We start from the raw sequence: 21,498 nt of genomic DNA, 5'->3' as shown, positions 1-21,498 counted from the left end.
GTGAGTAAAAAGCTATCGAGCATTTATGGAAAATGAGGACCGAAGTGGTATGTATCTATTTGGTGTTTTACCCTTTCTACAAAATTTTAAAGCTATGTTTATTTTATGATGACTATTTTATACTTAATATAGATTAATTAATGTTGATAATAATATAACAATGTCCTATTAAATCTATATCAAATTTAAAATACAATTGTGATAGTTTTTTCTCTCATTGTAAAGCACAAAAATAATTACTCGTAAATATATTGTAACATTAATTTCATACTATCATAGCATTGGTATTGTTAAACATTTAGAAGGATCCGTTATTGGAAAATTCGAATTCATTTCTTGTTTCAAATATTCACTTGCGAGTGTTGTGACTTACTTTGTAGACTCATAAAAAATTATAATTTTAGTTTTTAATTAAAGTTGGCAAGTAGTTAGTTGTCGATGTGTCAAGGATTGATACGAGAGATCTCTTTGCACATAGTAGCCCTTGTCGTGGATTACATTAAAACATGAATATATTTTGGGAGACACATGTATTTGAAAAGAGGTCAAAGGTTTAGAGGTCCCTAATTTTATATTTATTTTTTTATATTTGATATTTATGGAAAAAATAGAAACCTGGAATGACAAAAAAACATAACGGGCCCAAAAACAAATTAAACTATAAAAGGACGCAACCTGCTACTTGTTCTAGATCGCCATCGCCGGTCGGATGAGTCGAGAAGGCTAGCACCAAGGCCGTTTGATTTCGTCTGTGGTCGTCTCAATTTATGTTTTGGTTTGGTTCGTGCTTGCAATTTGATATCGATATGTATGATGCAGGGTAGCCTTGATTTGCTCCAATCGGTCCGTGGTGGATTTGGTTTGGAAAAATCTTTGGCCGCAGAAGTTGACCTGTTTCCAATACAATGACTGGAATAGTCTATCATACTTAACCCAATCCGGCACGGTTAACAGTCCTAACAGAACACGTAGGCTACGATTTCGTGTACATGCCATGTGAATTTCATAAATCTGCATACATGTAATAATTTTCCAATTTATCTCCCTTGTATTCACGTCACGTCTTATTGCAAGTCGGAATCATCTATCTTGTCGTATCTTCTCACGTGACCAAATAATTGTGTAACACCCGGACTCTTTGTAGTGCTCCTAGCTTATACCGTTCGCCCAATCATGCACACAGGCAAGACCAACTGCTTTCTCTGGATAGGACAAACAATCTGCTGGATGGAAATTCAAATCCTTTGGAAACACATATTGGAAGTAAGATAAGATTTTGCCTAATTCTGACTTATATCTTTTTCTATTTGGGTCAGGATTCCTATTTAGCTTACTTAGGATGTAAAGATCTATTTGATTAGAATTGTGAATTCCTCAGGAGAGTTATAGAGAAACGAACAGAGATAGTTTCTATTTTTACATACAAACAGAGACAGTTTCTAATCTACATCTTCACATTCAAGGAGAGTTAAGCTCATGGAGGCCATACCCAAAAAAAAAGGGACCAAAAAAGATGAGGAAATTTTGCCTCTTTATTATTAGATATAGAGACTAGCAAATGCCCGTGCGTTGCTACGGAACCTTAAAATTTTTAACACAATAAAAGTAATAGAAAAAATAATGGGTCTAGACAAATAAATTTCAACTCAGCTTTACAGCATACTATTCCAAGCTACATTCAAATAAACCATCTATTTATTGGAGATTCATCAAGATTAGACCTGATTATAACATATAAGTAAGGCAGTGTTTTGGTTTGGAGACTGTCGGATGGAACCGCCACCAGCAGGTAATATTCCTCAAGATCCGAGGACTCAACCATCCAAAAAAAAGAGGTATGCACTCGTCCCTCGCTGACACAGTCTCCTCGCACTCAACCCAACAACATATATAAACAGCAAGGGTTGACTTTTCAACACAACGGCAAGAGTCTGTAGCACATGAAAAAAAAGTTAAAATGGAAACTTGGAAGGCTAGGAGGTAAGGACGCTGAAAAAACAAGCCGAAACACTGTTCCGGCTGATTTGTTGTGAGAGAAAAACACAGTTCCGACTGAAAAACAAGCTGAAAAAGACGGATTATAAGAGAAGCGAACAAGGCCTAAGCAAGAAAGCTGTAAGAGACAACTTTCTAATAAGCACCAGGTCGACAGGGAGCTGGCCCAGTGCTATAACACTACCAAACTTCTGGTTGTGTCAAAATGCACTAATATTACAATATATACTGTCTTCGTAGTTCTCTAATTTTACAAGTTAAAACTGCACCTTGCATTGTCCCACATAGAAGGGAAGATATATTGGGCACTGAATGCAATAATGAGAATAGTAATGATCACCTAAGCCAAAAATCACACAGATAATCTTAACAGTGACTTTAAGCCACCATTTCTAGCATCCATTCATATATGACAGCTCAATGTAGTACATGGTACACTAGAAACAGAGTCTTAATTTTACATTCAGGTCGAAAATGTACTTCACCTATTTCCTAAGATTTGACTATTTTGTTATACTATTCATATGGCCCCTAAGCTCACATCCGTTTGCCAGGCATTACCAAATTATGATCTTCCAAATGCAAATTGGGGCACTGCAGAAAGTAAGATTGAAATATCTGACCAATTGTGAGAAGGGGTACGTTCCCTTACCTCCCATATTGAGATGTCCATCGGTTAGAGGACTCCTGCAGAGTGCAAAGATGCAACCTATTAAAACTTTTATGCAGTAGAAGAATGACACACTGGAGGGAGGAAATAAGTGAGGAAACACATACGTGAGGCACAACCAATCATTGGTGGTTTAATATGGGCTAGCATGCCATCAGGTCCAGTAATCATAACAGAACCCTCATGATCCTTGAAGTGCGAACATGATTCAGTATGACTGGTGCTGCATTCAGAATTCTCATAGTCCCATCAACATGTTATATTTGCTGAAGCTTCCAATCACATATTAGCGGGATCTGGAAGGGTAAAAAGAAGAACATCAAATTGTCAATAACACCACATATCCGAACTCAATAACAATAATGTAATTACTGATATCTGAATGTATTAGTGAAGTCAACAATGCTCCCCTTTTCTATAATGTTTATTTCACCTTCAAAACTGCTTCCTGGTTCTTTAAGAATTAAGATAGGTTGATATTCAGTCCAACACTTAATAAAAAACCTAGTTGGATTTTCTATTGTCACATTTCCTATGCAAGGAGCCTTTGATATTCTTATCTTAGGCTGACACACTCAATTGGTTTTTCGTGTTGAATTGAATTGCAATTTCAGAAAAATCACGCGGTAGAAAAATATGTGGTATATATAGATGCAGTTCAGTAAAAAAAATAAAGAAGACTTCCAGTTGGTTTAGTGACTCAGCCATGCAGTCAGCACGTGTCCATCAATTGTAGCAGCCGACGGCGACGATGGGCGCCATGCATCAGATTCTGTTCCTTGACATATAAGGAAAATCAGTTATATAACAGAAAAATAGGGGAAATTTGGAAGAAACTGATTCGGTTTGGTTCGGATTAAACAGTTGTCATGATTTGAATCAATGGAGGAAAAAAGTTCAGATAACGGATAACATGCACAGGCATACAATTCATGCACATGACTTAGCTTAACTTGCATGTACATAAAATGGTGGAACCAACAGTAAGATCAGTATTTTTTTTTACAACAGTTGATTTGTAGCCAGCATGCATATCTAAGTGTTTGTTTTAATAAATACTCAATTTCTATGTTTGACTTTAATCCCTAAAATCCCAAACACAATAAAAGAAGCATTGGCTAAAGTTCCTCAGTTGTTCATTCCCCAAAATCCACACAGTAAACAAGGAACTGATCCATGATTTAATTCATCTATGAAATGATTAGTGCTCTCGATTGACTAAAATTCAGAAAACAAATGATGTACACATGGATATTTGAGAGAAGTCCTGTTGGTTATAAGATAATCATTAGCCACTTTTAGTGACAAATCAAAATTATTAATCTACTAAATTATTGCACATCAAAGATCTACGTTCAGAATAGTGTAACTTGAAAAGAGAAGATTCAGAAGTGCATGAATAGGAGTGAGAATATTACCCCAAGTGCTGAAATTTAACATACGGTCAGAAAGAAAGAAAGAACTACATATGAATAACAGAATTGCTTCGACTTTGTGTTAGAGTATATTAGGCAACTCTGGATATGGTTAGTTTAGGATTGATTGAAATCCTGGGATAACTTTCCTTATCTCTAGGAGAGGCTACTTGCCCTCCAAGCCATGTACTCCTATATAATCAGCCCAAGGGGCTCAAGCAATACATCCACACATTATACACCAATGGTATCACAAGTCTAGGTTCTAACCCTAGGCTTCCGGCTTCCGCTGCCCTTGCGCCGCCCCCGGGGAGATCGATCTCCACCGGGGGCAGCGCCCTCGTAGGATGCGCGACTGATCCTTCTGATCCGCTGCGCCGTTGTGGTCAACCAACAGCAGGACCTACCTCTCCCATCGCTGCCAGGATCCGCCGCGAGTGCCGCCGTCTTCGCCGCCCCTGTCGAGCGTCTGGCCTTGCGCCCCCATCTACTCCTCCAGCGCCGCCACCACCGCTGCCCTTGAGCACAATCCTGCTGCACTTGAGCGCGAGTGCGCGCCTGCGGAGAACCGTAGGGGCGCTGAGCCGACCGCCGCGCCACTGGGGGCGTCCGACGGCCGCGCAACGACCCTCCCTCGCCGGTCCAGCCCCTCCATCGCGCTGCTCCTCCGCCACGTTGGCGGGTTGCCGCGCCGTGGGGGCTTCGCCCCATCTCGCTGCCCCCCTGCTGCTCGGCCGCTGGATGGCCGGGCACTGCTAGGGGCATCCGAGATTGTACCCCAAGGTTCGTCTTGCTGCTGCTGTTTTTTTTTTCTTTTTCCCGATCAGAGATCGGGTTGCGTCGCCCTGCCGTTCGTCATCGCTTCATCCTCGACACTCCCGAAGACGAGGTTGTCGTTGTGCCCTTCAGGCTGCTGCGGCAACGCTCGTGATCCAGCCATCCTCGCCGGCGACGCTGCCTTTTCAGGCGGTGGCGCCACCCATGCTGCTGGTCCTCGTCACGCTGGCTCTCGGTCCGAGTCCGCGCCTATTGCCGCACGCTCGCGGACACCGCCGCCGATATTGTTGAAGGAAGATGCAGTTGCGCTCTTTAGCTGCACCATCTACCATCGCAGTCGGCCTATTGTCCTGCTGACCCTGTCGGCAAGAAGCTGCTGATTTTGTGTATTCGGGCGCCTTCGCTGACGCTTCGGACCCGCGCCCTCCTCCACGGCTTCGATCACGTCCACCTCGACCTCGGCTACTTCGGCACTAAGGGGCTACCATCTGCTTGACAAGCCTCTTCGGCTCCCATTCCAGCCACAACATCTGCGGCACATCGACGGTTGCGACTGCGGGGGGATGTCATCTCTTCGGCTTATTCTCGAGTCTCATCGTCTGCGCGCTCCCGTTGTGACTGCGGGGGGATGTTAGAGTATATTAGGCAACTCCGGATATGGTTAGTTTAGGATTGATTGTAATCCTAGGATAACCTTCCTTATCTCTAGGAGAGGCTACTTGCCCTCCAAGCCATGTACTCCTATATAATCAGCCCAAGGGGCTCAAGCAATACATCCACGCATTATACACCAATCTTACACTTTGGATAATGAATTCACCAAGATAGTCTCCAAGCCAAATCCACCAATATTTAAGCCATGATATTAGTGCTAGAGCACCTATGGTCAAACTATCCATAGAAGAACGTAGTAGTAATCAGTTTTGAAAGATCTGTTTCTTCTTCACTTGGAAGTTGGAACCTAGCTTTGGGAAATAAAAAGAAAATAAAATTATGAGTAAGTAATGTCTAAGTTGGCAGTAAATTATAAATGACACATCACCTAGCATACTCTTACCAATGAATATTCAGTCAAGTAACTTAAGATTTTTCTAATAACACCATAGTCGCTTTGCTACTGAAGTGTTTAAATGAGGAAAAGTGTTTAAAATTTTAGCTAATTAATATGTAACCAAACAAGTCCTGAGATGTTCACCTAGAAAACCTAGCCCTGTTATATGCATCTCGACGATCCTTCAAATTCTTAATCGGTGAGTGCAGACAGTCAATATCCCTTCTAATATCTGCCTTGTCAGTCTAGTAGTAATTCTCTTTCCATATGCAGCTCCCTTTTCTCCAATAGTATCTTCTAAATCTTGTACTCAGCCACAGTAAAATGCACTGTCAATTGCTTGGAGCAATGGCAATATTCTATAATTTTCCTCAAAAATACCCAGGATTTGATTGGATAAAATATTTGTACCTCACTGCTCCTGCAACAAAATGATAGTATCAGTTTACTTGCTTTCTGTTCCAAGTTCCAAACTCACGAACCGCACAGAGCAACAGAGGATAAGAATCACAGTAAACCGGGGGCAATCTAGCCCTAAATCAGAGAGTGTGGTGGGACTGAGGAAGGGGATGGCGGAATGGGATTTTACGGACGTGGTGGAGAGACAGTGGATGAAGATGAGGGCGATCTCGACGAACCAGATAGTAGTCCTTATTGACGGTGACCTTGTCTCCTTGCCCGCCGGTGATGCAGGAGAGCTTGTCCTTGTCCAGGCGGGTGTTCTCTGTGCGTCCACCATGGCCAGGGGCGGCAGGGAGCGGAGCAGGGGCCGGGGGGCGAAGGGCTGTGCTCGGCGGGGATGCGGAGTCCGTAGGTGTTGCCATGCGGGCCGCTGCCCTCTTCTTCTGCAGCGTTGCAGGGCGGAGAGGCCGGAGCCGGACGGGGCTGGGCGGCGGCGCACGGGGTGGAGGTGGCGCGGGACGGGATGGGGGAGGAGTGGAGCTGAGGGGCGTTGCTGGCCTTGCGGTAGGCAGGGCGGAGTGCGGGGGGCAAGGCAGTGCGCACACAATGAGGAACGGTCGTGCAGAGAAGGGGGAAAGGGGGGCGCGGCCGCGCGGGGGAGGGTGGACGATTCCTGGGAGGGGCCACCTGTCGGCTATGAGAAGATCGCAGGTGGGGCCTCCCTACGGCGCTACGTTTTTGAAAAGAAAAAGAAGGCCCGGCACCATTCCGCTACTGCCCGAGCGCCCGTGTTCGTCCCCTCACTCCCGTCCGGCCGGCCTCTCCTCCCAAACGAGAGAGAATCCAAGGGAAATTGGAGAAATGAAGCCCCTACCCCCGGCGGGGAGCCCTGACCGCCGCGGTAAGTCACCGTCGCTGCTCAGCCCTTCCTCCAGCAGTGCGTTCCCCACCGCCGCCGACGGCGACCATGACGCCGCCGTCTCCGAGCACGCCTGTGTACGTACGCCCGTCACCCGCCCTATGCTGCTACTGCTAGGGCGCGTGTCGATTCTTTTCCTTTTCTTTTCCCCCTCTTCCTTTCCCCTTTACTGGCTGAGACTCGTGTGCCCTGACGCGATTTGGTGCTCCGCGCGTGCGTGGTGGCCTGCATTTCGGGTGTCTAGGTCACGCTGCAAGAGTGGTGGCTGGCAACCACGGAAGGGGACGACCAGAAGATCGCTGTCGCCGGGAAATTCGAATGGTAAGCATTTCTTCAGAGGGGAAGGGGAAACTAGAGGAGCCATCTCTGGTGGTCCGGGCTTGAGTGGGTGGCAACTAGTTTCGTTTGTTTTTACTAGTGCAAGGCGCGCGCCCTCGCGCGCGTTGGTGCGCACAGGAAAGATTCTGAAGACATAAAAAACATGTTCTATATATAATGGTAATAATAGGAGCAATAAGAGAGGTAGATATACATCCAGGACGTGTATATTACATTTTATACTGTAGATTTTTGGTACTGGTAGCTGTGTGTCTACAAACGGTACAATAAAAAAGGAAAAGTTGACATAAAAAAATAAGGAAAAAATTCATCAGATCCTCAAATATCTTCTTCATAGAACTGGTGTCCATCAGCTTAGTTTATGGTAATCACCAGACTGCAATAAAAAGAGAGAATATGACTGTTATACAACAACAACAACAACAAAGCCTTTAAGTCCCAAACAAGTTGGGGTAGGAAATATATGTTTAGTTCATAGACTGGAAATTAGATAAAAGCCGTAGCCAAGTATATATAGACAAAAGTTTGGTTCATGGTCTGCAGATGAGGTAAAAGTGATACCCAAATATATACATAGATATATCATTTGATGCAGAACTGATTTAAGAAGTGTTCAAATAGAGAGGCACATAGTTAGTCACATGACACAGAACGGAAGTAGACAGTTTCTAAGTGTACTGGAGATAACGATATAATATACAGACATTAAATAGTGTTTTTGAATTATTTAAACAGGTCGCCATTTTTTGTCAGGAGTCGTTATATGTAGAGGCTTCAGATAGCAAGGCGACGAGCATGTAGAGGGAAGAAGCTGAGTCATTAGGATCTGACCGGCTTCTGCAAAAGAAAATTCATTTGTTTTGTTGCATAAAGCCTTGACTGAGTGCAATTAGAGAAGATCTGAAATTGCTACTTAGACATACCCAAGAGACAGTGACCTCTGCTCGTCCCTAATTAAACGAATGGGCTGCAAGGTATTGCTGTTTCCTTCAACTGTTGGGAAGAGGTACCATCTGCAAATAGTAGTATGAGTGTTCTTACTTTTTGTTCGAAAGTGCTGAAATAAAGCAATAAAGCAAACTCTTGTTTAACGAAATGAAATGAAACTAAAGAAGAAACAAAGAACGTACTGTCCACCCATAGCTTCTTCTAGCGCGTCATGATCCTGAAACCATCGATAAGTCTGGTCATTTGCCTTCAGAATGGTGCCAGATGTTAGTAAATACTAAATGCTGGTACTAAATCAACCACGATTACTGTGACAACGTACCTTGTCAGAGAATCTGCAGCCTAAAGGTCTTCCTTCTAGCTTTGAGCTGTAGACAATGAAAAGTTTCATTTGCATGATGTGTACGGATATGGTTATCGGGAACTTAGAGCCTGGGTGGTGTTTATATCTTTGCATAAGACAGGTAAACCAATGGAAACCTATTACTATTGGACATGTGCGTGCAATGGGAACACATGACAGTAATTCATAATTTTGGTATGCACCTGTTGCCACCAAGCAACCAACTCAGCATCGCAGCCATTGCATACTTGATGCAGAATCTACCACCAACTCTTCCAGGGTGTGGTATCCGTCACCTGGTCAAAAAGTACAGGTAAATAATTTTAGTATGCAGTTCAAGTAGCTTCATTATGGAGTTCTTCAGTAATGCTCTTAGGAGGATGGTAATGAAAGAGGATGTAAGCAGCATTTTGTTGGCCGACTACAACCCAAAACATGTATATACAACCGCTTGTGCCCTGTGCCGGTCGTGCAACCGCTGGCGCCCACCCTAGTCGGAGGAACCCACGATGCGCGACCACATCAGGAGGGAGAGAGGGATGCGGGTGGGGGATAGCGGCCGCCGGGCGGCGGCTGCGACCACTGCTGGAGCGTCGCCGCGCCGGTGCGCTGCCACCGCAGGGGCCGGCCGGTTCCGCGCCACATCAGGAGAGGGAGAGAGAGGCAGCGCCCGCGCCGGGGCTCCCCACCCTGTGCCGGTCGTGCAACCGCTGGCGCCCACCCATGTCGGGGGAACCCACGATGCGCGGCCACATCAGGAGGGTGAGAGGGATGCGGGTGGGGGATAGCGGCCGCCGGGCGGCGGCTGCGACCACTACTGGAGCGCCGCCGCGCCGGTGCGCTGCCACCGTGGGGGCCGGCCGGTTCCGCGCCACATCGGGAGAGGGAGAGAGAGAGGCAGCGCCCGCGCCGGGGCTCCCCGCCCGTGCCCTGGCCTGCCTCGTGCCCGCCGCGTCGGGAGAGAGAGAGATGGGAAGGGCAGAGCTGAGACGGAGGAGGGAGAGGCGGCGTCCGCGGGGTGCGGGCGTCGACCCCGGCCTCGCCAGGAGACGAGAAGGCTCTAGAGAAGGGAGGTGAGAAAATATTTTTGGGGATGTATACGGTAGTTGCAGGTGGAGTGAATCGGATGGCAGAGAGAATTGGAGACGACGTGGATAGCCTCAGAGGCGAGGAACATGCCCAACTTTGTAGGGTTAAATGGGAGTTCGATCTTGTTTTTTTTTTTTTTGAAGAGTTCGATCTTGTGGTTGAGGAGTGGTGTTTGAAGTCCTCCTGGGTATGCTTCAAATTTGATATTGCAAATTGATACCTAGATTGAGTTGATGCCATGCCCTGCTAAAGAAAAGGCCAATTTAATTTTCTTAGAACTGTTTACCACGTGCTTTTGTCAAATTGATTCAACAATCCAATGTTTATGCCTTTTGTCCAATGATTCATTCTTTACATATGAGGGCGATTAACGCCTTGACTGAAGCATGGTGAAACTTCTATAAATCACGCTGCTTGTTTATTTAAGCATGATTACGGTTTTGTGAAGTAGGTTGCTTTTCCTCTTGAAAGAGCATTTCGGACTCTTTCTTTGATGGCGTACCTAGTGCAGAGAGCTCCCGCTCTGTGCGGGGTCTGGGGAAGGGTGTTAGTGGCAAGCCTTACCCTCGCCTGTGCAATGTGAGGAGACCGCGACTCGAGGATTCTTTCTCTGATAAAAATAACAATCTATTGCCTGCTTTGACAGGAATCAAACACTTCAGGAATACTCTTCTGCACCTATTGCGACGCGTCATACACCTTTTGTTCTTGAGACTGAGGATGGAACCGTACTTCGCCTCCATGGTTCCCACAAGGTTTTGCAAACGTTTCACAATGGATATTCAACTACGGTATGCACATCCTGTTTTATGTTTCTTATTTCTGGTACCAGTTGAATGTCTATTTGAACAACTTTTTAAGTGAATACAGTATCAAAAGCAGATGATATCATTTGTTTTCTCCATCTATCCTGTGATTCTATTTCTGTGTTCCTCTGGCTGAAAGTTATTCTAGATTCAAGCAATATCTTCTATCGAGAAAATATCATGTACCAAAAAAATGTTTTGCCAAAATGCATGTCCAAAAGGATCATTCAGCCATGCACTGCTCTCACGAATGCCTTGGTCTTGACTGCAAACCATTCATGCAGGTCTGTGGTGAGTTCCTGAAGGGATTTCCAGACTGCTGGCAAAGTTGCAAGCCGCGGACGAACTCGCACATAGAATGTCAACCTTGTTCTTCTAATGCCAGCAATTCTGGAGTGGACTCCACTCAATTTTACCTGGAGAAATTTGAGCAGGGGGAATATTTGATTAGTAAATTTAATGACATTTTGGAAAGTTTCTCACACAATGATGCTGTGTTTCAAAAATCATCACATTTATTAAATGGAACACCCAGATTTGAAGAATATACATGTGATGGTGATATCGCAACAAATGAAAATGCTGCTGCCTCAAGTGAAGCTACCACAGGTAAGTGTAGAGGAGATTATTTAGAGGCTTCTAATTCGTTCTCTCCTACAAATATTTCAATTCAGTGATGTTACTTATAGATTGTTTGTGTCCCCTTAATTTAGGCGATCAGAGAACTCCAGTAGTTTCATTGGAGGTTCGTGGTTGCCGTAAAGAGACTCAGCACATGTTATTGACTGAGAAGGCAGCAGTAGATGAAGAAATGCCAACTCCAGTTTATTTGGATATGCTCTGTTTGTCAAATGGAACACTAATATTGAATGAAGACGCTGCTGCTTCAAATGATGACAATGAAAGATACACAGCTACATCAAAAGAGAGGAATAACATGGAAATAGGCTTGGTTACTGGCAGCCCTTCAAGAGAAAGAGGCCATGATGACATTGCTACTGATGTTTCTTTAGCTCCTGCAGTGGAATGTGCTAATAATGCAGTCAGTGAATTGGTACACAGTACTCCAGCAACAGGCACATGTAATTATGTTAGAACAGATATTTAATCCTGCAAATACATCGTTTCGTTGGTGTTTCTAATAGTGTCTATTTTTTATAATTTAGATTGTAAAAAGACTCCTGTGGCTTCTTTGAAGAGTCAAGGTTCCTGGAGGGAAAATCAGCACATAGCTTCAAATAAGAAGGTGATGTATTGGATCAATTAATGCAAGCTTCAGCTTAATCACCACAGGATCTCAAGCATGTTAGCTAATAGGCATCTTGCAGTATTTTATATTGTAAATGACTTGTTATCCTATTTGCTGTTTACTCATGATGGCATGTTCATATTTAGCGTATTTAAGCCTATTATCCTATTTGTGTTACTCATTATATAGATGAAGTTGATTGATCTGTGTTTTGGAAAGCAGCCTGTAGACCAGCCCCAGAAGCAAATATCGCCACAAGAAAAGTGTCAGAGTGCTACAAGATTTCCAGTGACCAGGAACTTAGTTTCATATGTAAGTGCAATTGTTCATTCATTTTGTTGTCATAAACTTCAGAAAGTCCATGATTGCAGGCAATTAGCATTTTACGTTGTAACTTGATGATGGGATATAGATCTATATAACACTCTCATTTGGTTTGTGGAATTGGACTGGATGAATTGTATTGAGGATCAATTTGATTCCATGTGCAATCAGAAATAGGTTCCAATATAATTATTTTGTTTGCTTAGCTAAGGAATTGTGGGAATCGAAATTTGACCAAATAAATTCTAGCTGCTATTTTGTTGCCTGCTCCCAAAATCCAACAGCACAAAGGACAGAACTCGTTGCTTTGCTGCCAGGCCTTTGGCATCAGAAACCCCATCGCAGCCATGGCATGCATGCACTTGAGCAGGAGCAACATGCAAGCACAGGAGGGTGGAGACATACACTCTCCCCCACGTGCTCAGCCATACTAACTATTGGCCTGTGTTGGCTCACTTGTCAGTGATGACCACTTCATGTCTGAATATCAATTAATGCAAACTTCAGCTTATTCAGATGTGCAAGTCTTGATTGTGGGCCACAGGAAGCATGTTAGCTAATAGGCATCGTGCAGTATTTTATATTGTTATTAATGACTTGTTATCCTATTTACTCATGATGACATGTTCATATTTAGAGTATTTCAGCCTATTATCCTATTTGTGTTACTCATTTTATGTATATGCATATGCATATAGATGAAGTGACTGATCTGTGTCTTGGGAAGCAGCCTGTAGGCCAGCCAAAGAAACGAATATCTCCACATGAAAAGTGTCAAAGTGCTACAAGATCTTCAGGGACCAGGAACCCAGCTTCATATGTAAGTGCAATTTTTTATTCATTGTTGTCATAAACTTTAGAAAGTCCATGATTGCAAGCATTAGCGTTTTACAGTTGTAACTTGATGATGGGATATAGATCTATAACACTCTCATTTGGTTTGTGGAATTGGACTGGATGAATTGTATTGAGGATCCAATTTGATTCCATGTGGAGTCAGAAATGGGTTCCAATATAATTATTTTGTTTGCTTAGCTAAGGAACTGTGGAAATCGAAATTTGACCAAATAAATTCTAGTTGGTAATTTGTTGCCTGCTCCGAGAAATCCAACTGCACAAAGGACACAGCTCGTTGCTTTGCTGCCAGGCCTTTGACATGAGAAACCCCATCACAGATTCACAGCCATGTCATGAGCAGGAGCAGCACGCAAGCACAGGAGGGTGGAGCCATACGCTCTCCCCCACGTGCTCAGCCATACTAACTATTGGCCTGTGTTGGCTCACTTGTCAGCAATGAGCCGGCCTCACTCCACTATCTCCACTGGCTACCAGCCAGATTTGTTTGCCTAGCCTGTTGCCGGATCCATGTCCTATTCTGCTAACCAGATGGGCCCTAAGTATTTTGCTTGAGATCAAGCTATTGCAGAAGTAGTCATGCTTCAAGTACAGATTCTGATGTTGGAACAATTTATCTTGACCCAGTAGCATGAGACTGATATTTTTATGTGTATTTATTGCAATGTTCCTAAATCACATTAGGTCCTTTGGTCTCCTCTTACTCGTGGTAAGGCCACAGCGTTGTCTATGTCCACACCTGAAGCTCTCAATCTTAAAAGAAGCAGATCAGGCATGTCTTTGTTTTTTTTTTTTGCAACAATCTTTGTTTGTTTGACTCTGCTGCTTCATTCCAAGTACTCATTGTGCTAAAGAAATGGAAATTTTATTTCAGGTCGCGTAATAGTACCCAAATTGGATGAAGGGTGCCAAAGCATTGTCTATGGAAGGGTTTGTTTGTTTTCTCTATTTGTTATGTTGTTCAATTTTAGCTACTTTGTGGTATAAGAACACATATACTATGCTTATATCTTAACTGAAAGGGTAATAAAGGTATAGGTAATTCATGATATCTTAAATTTAGCAAATGAACTTTCCATGGCACTAAGAGACAATAATGTGAAATACTGCGATTTGCTAAATGCCACTGAATTTGTACACATTTCTAGATCCCTTAATTTAGTATGTGATAGAGTTAATTGTATGACTAAAATAAATTTATCACAGCGGCAAGAATGAAATATGATAATTCACTTCTATACAACCCTGGAAGTTGTGCAGTTTGTGAAGTAGAAGTATAAACCTAGTGTCAAAGTTGGTTAGTTAAGATGCCTGTTCTATTATATGCATTTCAAAGTTTAGTAAGTCTCCAGCAATGTATTACTGTCATGGTATTTTTTATTTTGCAATGCGAGACAATCACGAAGAAAGTTCAGATAAATGGTGAATTATCATGACATTCTGATTTTGTGCAATGTTTTTTTTTCCCAGGGCATTTCCTATGCTTAGAGTCTCATGAAGTGCCTTGTTCTTGTAGGATGGTTCGATCGCAGCTGTCATTGGTCTAGATTCGCCAGCAGCGCCCAAATGTTTGTTCTGAATCTCTCATTGGTCCATTCTCTTGTCCTTAAGAGCATGCTTTCCATGTTTTGAGAGAATTGCTTAAAGAGAGTCGGGTGATGCTCTATCTAGTTTTCATGCCATGCAACTTGTGTCCTTTGCTCTGCAGGGAGTGAATCAAAAACTGTTCGAAGGAAGAAAAGAATGACTCAATGAGCATCTTCCAGACGTAATTGCTACTTGGCTACTCCAGGCGAAGAAAATTAGACCTAACTTAATGTGACTACTCCAGGCGAAGAAAACCGGAACTAACTTAATGTGGCGGGGAGTTGGGGAGTTCGTATGATTTTTTTGGGGGTATGGTCATAGTTTTTAAGGCGTCGCCTAGTCGTCGCCTTGGCGTCCAGGCGATTTTCAAACCTGGGCGTCGGGGTCGCCACGACCTTGAGGGATATGGCGTCCGCAGTCGTTGCCTAGGCGCGATTTGGCGTCCCTTTTGCGTTGGGCGGGCGTCGCAGGCGCGGAATCTTGGATGGCGCAGCGCAGGAGCAGCGCGCAGGCGGGAAAAGGAGCAGGGTTTCAGTGCGCGGGAAGTCGAGGGGAGTTCCGCACGCAGGGAAATCGCGAGCCTACACCCCCTGCGGGGCCATGACCCCAGGCCAGCACGTCAATTGAGAGAGGGGAAAGGGCAAGGGTGGTAGGGAAAGAGGGAAAAGGGAAGAGGGTGGCCAGCCCAGCAACTGGAATACACGGTGGTGGCGCGATGCCTTTGTCCAGCTGCTCCTGCTCCATCGATTTGTGCTTCCGCCGCCGATTCACCCCAGTGATTCGTTCCTCCTTTCGATTCTCCATCGATTTGCGGCTCCGATTGGTGCTTCTGTATGGTTCTTTGTCGATTCGTGCCTTCAATTGATTCTTCCTCCCTCCGCTCCATCGATTTGTGTCCCCGTCTGGCCCGTCATTGCAGGCTCGCGGCACACAGATAACTCTTCCGCTCCCGCTCTCCACTGTAGGCCTCTGCTCTTCTTGATATGCTCTGCCGTTAGGATTGCTGGTACATGGGCTCTAGGATTGACAACAAGAAGGTATGTTTGTGCTGCTCCATAGTAGGTTACAGTATGCGTATGGCGTCGTCTCGCCGCGCGCCTTACTTGCCTAGGCGTCTGGAAGGGGGTGGGTCGCCACGCTTCGCCTTACTGCCTTAAAAACTATGGGTATGGTACACTTGATGCACATAATGTACCTGCAGAGGTGTGCTGTTCTCTGCACGTTGTCCTGTTCTCGGCACGTCTCACGCTAGATCATCATGCTGTCTTTCTGCTGACCTCTAAGCGTTGGAGATATATAGATCTTACTATATGCAAGACTGCAATTGGAACAGCTAGCATTGCAATAATGGGAATGCCTAGGCGAGTAAGGCGAGGCGTAACCTTGCTGTTACTTGTGTGAGTGATTCAGAGTGTTCGCTGCAGGCTGCAGCTGTTGCTATAACTTTTGAACTGCATATACTGTGCAAATACGTTGCAGCCGCCGTGGCTTCTAGCTGCTGCAGCAGCAGCTGTATATCTCATCCGAACAAGTTACTGCTACATGCTTCTTGCTAGAAAGGAGCACTAGTGCACTACCACATCAAGATTGATCTGAATGAGGCCTTGTTTAGATCCCATCAAAGTTCCAAGTTTTTTCACTCTCTCTCCATCACATCAATTTTTAGCCACTTGCATGGAGTATTAAATGTAGGTAAAAAAAATAACTAATTACACAGTTTAGTTGGAAATCACGAGATGAATCTTTTGAGCCTAGTTGGTCCACGATTGAACAATATTTGTCAAATAAAACGAAAGTGGTACTATTCATCAAGTTGAAAAAAGTTTCGATCTAAACAAGGCCTGACTTTTTATTTGTGTAATAGCCATCTGCTGCTGCTTCGACTAATGTGGCCAATATTGTTAGTAGTGAATGAAAATGAACGAGATTTCTGGAACAACACTAGCTTTTATTGATCTCTTAGATATATATATACAAAGTGAAGGGCTGTGTCCGTACGGACACAACTGTTAGTGTCCAAAGGACATGTCCCTTTGGTGACAATGGTTAACTGTCTATACTAATCCTAACTGCCTCTATCAATGGATGAGATCATCCCTGTGAAACAATGTCGTTTGGATGGATGCGTCCCTTCGGCCAGGGAGTGCCGTTTCACAACACTCCCTCTTGATCGAATCTTCTTTGAGATCAATGTAGCATAATGTTTGAATTCCTCGAAAAACCCTGTGGAAAAAATCTGAGAAATATGTATAGTTATGCTATAAAAACTCCTTTAAACCTTATAGGAAAATAAGGAGAAAATAACATATATGAGTGTGATTTAAATAAATCACTATGTCATTGGTATCCCATTAAAAACCCCAGTGGGGAAAAATATTGGAGATATGACATATAGATTACTTCCCAAAAACCTTTTTAGGAAAAATATGAGAAGCAATATAAAGTGATATGTCACTAAAACTCCTATAAAAATCCAGTGGAAAAATTAGGAGAAAATATGACGATATATTATTAGTATTGCCTCTTGGATAACTCACATGAAAAACCTTTTCAGAGAAAAACCATGTATGAGTTGTGAGGGCAATATGTGTCTCTGATATTTCCCACAAAACTCCGATGGGGAAAATAGGAAATATGACACATGCTTATGTTAATATTACCTCATTAAAAACTTTAACAAGAAACCTTATAAGTAAAACTTGTGAAAGAAAAGAGTATAATATGATGCTGACACAGGTCAACATTTAGGAGATGTCTCCTCCTGATTCTGGCAAATCTCGAAGTCGCCGCATACCAATTCCATGTACCAATTTTTGAAACACGGAAGTTGGCAAGGACTTAGTAAATAGGTCAGCGAGATTATCACATGACTTGATTTGCAAGATGTTTATTTCCCCGTTTTGTTGTAATTTATGGGGATAAAACAGTTTAGGAACAATATGCTTAGTGATTGCTCTTTATGTAACCTGATTGCATCTGTATAACACAAGCGGAATTATCTTCATAGATAATTGTAGGTGATTCGATTGAACCAATACCACATGTCTGTTGTATGTGGTTAATCATTCTGCGAAGTCATACACATTCTCATAGCAATAATTTCAGAATGATTAGTAGAGGTCGCTGTCAGAGTCTGCTTAGAAGACTTCCATAAAATAGCTGTACCTCCATGTAGAAATACAAATCCTGTTTGAGATTTTTCGTTATGAGGATCAGATAAGTAACCAGCATCAGTATAACCAATCATACTGGGATCATGATTTTTCTTGAAGAATAAACCAAGATCCTTTGTGCCATTAAGGTATCTGAGGATACACTTCGCTCCTGTCCAATGACGGCGAGTTGGGTCCGCACTATGCCTAGCTAGTAAGTTCACTGCAAATGCGATATCAGGCCTGGTGCAATTTGTAAGATACATAAGTGTGCCAATGACACTGAGATATGGGATCTCTGGTCCTAATATCTTTTCCCCAATATCCCGTGGTCTAAATGGATCTTTCCCTATTTCTAAGGAATGAACAACCATCGGAGTTTTATTAGGGTATGATTTATCCATATTGAATTTCTCTAATATTTTCTGGATATAGGCTGATTGATGCACTAAAATCCCTGAAGGACGGTGCTCAAGTTGTAAGCCTAGGCAATACTTGGTCTTACCCAAATCCTTTATCTCGAATTCCCTTTTTAGATGTTTGCGTGCTTCATCTATATCCTTTGGGCTACCAATGATATTTAAATCATCAACATACACGGATATAATACAAAATCTCGTTCGAGATTTCTTAATGAAAACACATGGGCAATCATAATTGTTAGAGTATCCTTTCTTTAGAAGGAATTCCCTCAGTCGGTTGTACCACATTCGTCTCGACTGCTTCAAGCCATATAATGACTTTTGTAGTTTTACACAATACATGTTGCGATTTGCGTTTGGATTCGGAATTTGGATTCTATCGGGAACCTTCATGTATATGTCCGAATCAAGTGACCCATATAGATATGCTGTCACCACATCCATCAATTACATAGATAGATGATTTGAACTGCCAATGATATTAAGTATCGGAAAGTAATTCCACTCATTACTAGAGAATAGGTTTTATTGTAATCAATGCTGGGTCTCTGCGTGAACCCTTGTGCTACTAGCCTCGCTTTATATCTCACCACCTCATTGTTCTCATTCTGTTTCTGGACGAAAACCCATTTAAAGCTTACAGGAAAGACTTTGGAAGGTGTAGGTATTACAGATGTGAATACCCCTCTTCTAGTGAGTGAGGCTATCTCAGCTTGAATTGTTTCTTTCCATTGAGCCCAGTTCGAGCGCTTTTTGCACTCTGCCATGGTCTTGGGATCTGGATCATTGAGAAAGATTTCTACAATTGTTGCGGAGAAGTACATGTTGACAATAGTAGTCTTACGATCGTATGATTCTCCAGAATCTATGTAATTGATAGAAATTTCTTTCACCTCATTATTTGACTCAACATTTCCCAAAACTATGGAGTCAGGTGTTCCAATATCCCAGGATCAGTATTTGGATGCACCGTTGATCCGGGTTGTGGATTTGGTCCTGATGTTGGATTTTTATCCACTATTGGATGTCTACCAACTTGAGGTTGGCTTGGATTTACTGATTTGGAGGATTTAGCCCTCGGTCTCCTCGGACGCTTACTTGTAGCATTATCCTTAGGAGCGGCCATACTTCTCCCCCTCTTCTTTGGAAGTGAGAGTTGAATGGTTTTTATTGATACCTCCACTCTTTCGGGCGCATTGCGAGCAGGATAAGAGGATTTAGTGATACCCTTATAATCAGTAAATGCTTCTGGCAGGTTATTTGCTATATGTTACAAGTTTATGATTTTCTGAACTTGTTGTTCAGTCTCTAGAGTACGTGGATCTAAGGGGGAAATGCCTTGGGCATTCCAGATGATTTCCTAGCATTCGTTTTGGTACTTGAAGTCTCCCCCTAATGCTAGGAAATGGTCCTCATTAAATATGCAGTCAGCGTATCGGGCCGTGAATAAGTCCCCTATAAGAGGCTCGAGGTAGTTGATAATTGATGGAGATTGATATCCCACATAGATACCAAGTTTCCTCTGTGGGCCCATAGAAGTACGCTTAGGCAGTGAGATCGGTACGTATACAGCGCAACCGAATTTTCGCAGATGGGAAATATTTGGCATATTCCCACATACTAATTGCAATGGGGAGACTACGTGATATGCAGTTGTGAAAGCATCTAGGCCCCTTGTTGGGTTTCACTGATTAATGACAATACAAGATTACTATGACTAACGTGTGTTTTGCAGAGGCAATTAAGTTAGGTCATGGTAATGGAGATCAATTGGGCAATTAAGGTGGTCATGCCCCTACGATGGAAATCATTTTGGTTTTAGAGGATGGATGACAAGGTTAAGGATGACTAGTTCTAAGTGTTGATTGGAGTTGGAGAGACACTTAGAGTAGTTTAGGACTTTGTTTTTCCTTTGGCCGTACTATTAAGGGGGGTATGGACGGGTAGCTTGAGCTAGATGAGTCTAGTGAGTTAGGTGTGGTGCACACTTATCAAAACTAGCACTAGGTAGCTCCTACATATGCCTAAGATCCTTTAGAGCAAACTTCATTCACATATGATCGAGAGTTGGAAGTGAATGGAGGGTCAAATGCTGACCGGACGCTAGCTCCGGTGCGACCGGACGCTAGCCATAGGGTCCGGTCAGTTCATCTGACCAAGGAGTTTGCTCTGGCGCGATCGGACGCTGGAGTGGTCAAGTGACCTGATGAGGACATGACACCTTCGGATACGAACAATGATTATAAGGTGCGCTCGTTCCTACATTTGTATAGTGGCTTTGGTTATAATTCACTTGGTTCCACATGTACATGTTACTATTTGATTGTAGGTTTAAATGTGTTTCATAATGGAATTTCATCAAAGTTAAACTTTTGGTTCATCGGCAGCCCGACAGTGCCTCATTGGAACGGCCATAACTCATTCATCCGGAGTGCGATTGAGGTCAATGAGCACTTGATGGAAAGCTTGTTTGATAAGCTTTCAAATAGATCTGGTTCCATCTCAATATCACATCAGCAAGGCCTCCAAATCACCAATATATTCTGTAGCTATTTCTGAAGAGAGCTACACTGTCATCATGGGCTTGTTAGACATCCTTAGGACCTAGGCCCAAGTTGGAGCACATCCCAAGAAGATGGAGAATGCCTAAGAGATGGCCTTGGACGTCCTCCTCCTTGGCCACCACCTTAGGAGGCCAGCAAGGACGTCCAAGCCAAGCCACAGGCCCAGTCCAATCCGAGTTCGAGTCTGTCTCGGCCGTCAGGACCAGTCTGCAATAAAACAGACGCCCAGGACGCATCCGAACTCCGTTTTTGATGATCCACATATGGATGGAAAGATAATTTCATGAGGAAACTAATGGAAGTGGTCCCACATCAAAATTCCATCAGAATCAATGGAAATCGTCGAAACAAGTTAACGTCCAGAATCTATCACGACGTTGCATCGTCGTCTTTTAGGCCGTTGGGCCTTGTAACGTGTTGGGACACCTTTAGGACATGAAGAGGGATCCTTGGACGTCCCTTAGACTATATAATCAGTAGCCACCACCTACATTAGGTTTTGAGTTTTGTTTTAAATCAATCTATCATTGAATAGTCGCCGTTATCAGTTTGCAAGACCCCAACTTCGAGTGCTTAATCATTCATCTGCAA

General features: G+C 43.4%; 2 protein-coding genes, 1 long non-coding RNA gene and 1 pseudogene across 10 annotated transcripts; 1 reads left to right on the top strand and 3 right to left on the bottom strand.

Moving 5' to 3' along the window:
- Nucleotides 1-21,498, bottom strand: part of LOC136521943 (polyubiquitin-like) — a 256,415-nt pseudogene that overhangs the window by 210,346 nt on the left and 24,571 nt on the right.
- Nucleotides 1,563-6,678, bottom strand: LOC136521948 (uncharacterized). 3 transcript variants are annotated; one of them, XR_010775721.1, is made up of 5 exons: nucleotides 6,547-6,678; nucleotides 6,053-6,329; nucleotides 2,773-3,443; nucleotides 2,648-2,682; nucleotides 1,563-1,931 (listed from the first exon to the last, which is right to left on the bottom strand). It is a non-coding gene; the product is annotated as an uncharacterized lncRNA (long non-coding RNA). The 3 variants fall into 3 exon arrangements; XR_010775719.1 differs by having other exon boundaries at nucleotides 1,564-1,931; nucleotides 2,773-3,437; XR_010775720.1 differs by having other exon boundaries at nucleotides 1,564-1,931; nucleotides 2,773-3,437; nucleotides 6,502-6,632.
- On the top strand, nucleotides 6,596-16,377 carry LOC136521940 (uncharacterized). The gene is made up of 12 exons (XM_066515725.1): nucleotides 6,596-7,306; nucleotides 7,474-7,550; nucleotides 10,595-10,739; nucleotides 11,039-11,363; nucleotides 11,468-11,836; nucleotides 11,921-12,000; nucleotides 12,226-12,315; nucleotides 13,058-13,147; nucleotides 13,867-13,954; nucleotides 14,057-14,112; nucleotides 14,699-14,750; nucleotides 14,891-16,377. Exons 1-12 carry the CDS (start codon nucleotides 6,596-6,598, stop codon nucleotides 14,935-14,937), a joined length of 2,130 nt encoding a protein of 709 aa, XP_066371822.1. The 3' UTR covers nucleotides 14,938-16,377.
- Nucleotides 7,561-10,580, bottom strand: LOC136521947 (zeaxanthin epoxidase, chloroplastic-like). Of its 6 annotated transcripts, none has more exons than XM_066515736.1 (5): nucleotides 9,063-10,580; nucleotides 8,839-8,965; nucleotides 8,699-8,763; nucleotides 8,492-8,581; nucleotides 7,561-7,944 (listed from the first exon to the last, which is right to left on the bottom strand). In XM_066515736.1, the coding sequence occupies exons 1-5, from the start codon at nucleotides 9,098-9,100 to the stop codon at nucleotides 7,923-7,925; spliced, it is 342 nt and encodes a 113-aa protein (XP_066371833.1). In that variant the 5' UTR covers nucleotides 9,101-10,580; the 3' UTR covers nucleotides 7,561-7,922. The 6 variants fall into 6 exon arrangements, with proteins under 6 accessions (XP_066371833.1, XP_066371832.1, XP_066371830.1 ...); XM_066515735.1 differs by lacking the exon at nucleotides 7,561-7,944 and adding an exon at nucleotides 8,003-8,405 and having other exon boundaries at nucleotides 8,699-8,733; XM_066515733.1 differs by lacking the exon at nucleotides 7,561-7,944 and adding an exon at nucleotides 8,007-8,405.

This window comes from Miscanthus floridulus, chromosome 18 (assembly GCF_019320115.1).
Source record: "Miscanthus floridulus cultivar M001 chromosome 18, ASM1932011v1, whole genome shotgun sequence".
NCBI lineage: Eukaryota > Viridiplantae > Streptophyta > Magnoliopsida > Poales > Poaceae > Miscanthus > Miscanthus floridulus.
This window is presented reverse-complemented; position numbering and strand designations above follow the sequence as displayed.

Coding starts and splice junctions, on each gene's coding strand:
- LOC136521940 (XM_066515725.1), top strand. CDS start 6,596: ATGCAGGAGAGCTTGTCCTTGTCCAGGCGGGTGTTCTCTGTGCGTCCA. Junction 7,307..7,473: donor CCGTCTCCGAGCACGCCTGT/GTACGTACGCCC, acceptor TCGGGTGTCTAG/GTCACGCTGCAAGAGTGGTG. Junction 11,837..11,920: donor TACTCCAGCAACAGGCACAT/GTAATTATGTTA, acceptor TTTATAATTTAG/ATTGTAAAAAGACTCCTGTG.
- LOC136521947 (XM_066515733.1), bottom strand. CDS start 9,100: ATGGCTGCGATGCTGAGTTGGTTGCTTGGTGGCAACAG. Junction 8,764..8,838: donor GCTGCAGATTCTCTGACAAG/GTACGTTGTCAC, acceptor ACCATTCTGAAG/GCAAATGACCAGACTTATCG. Junction 8,582..8,698: donor GAAGAAGCTATGGGTGGACA/GTACGTTCTTTG, acceptor TACTATTTGCAG/ATGGTACCTCTTCCCAACAG.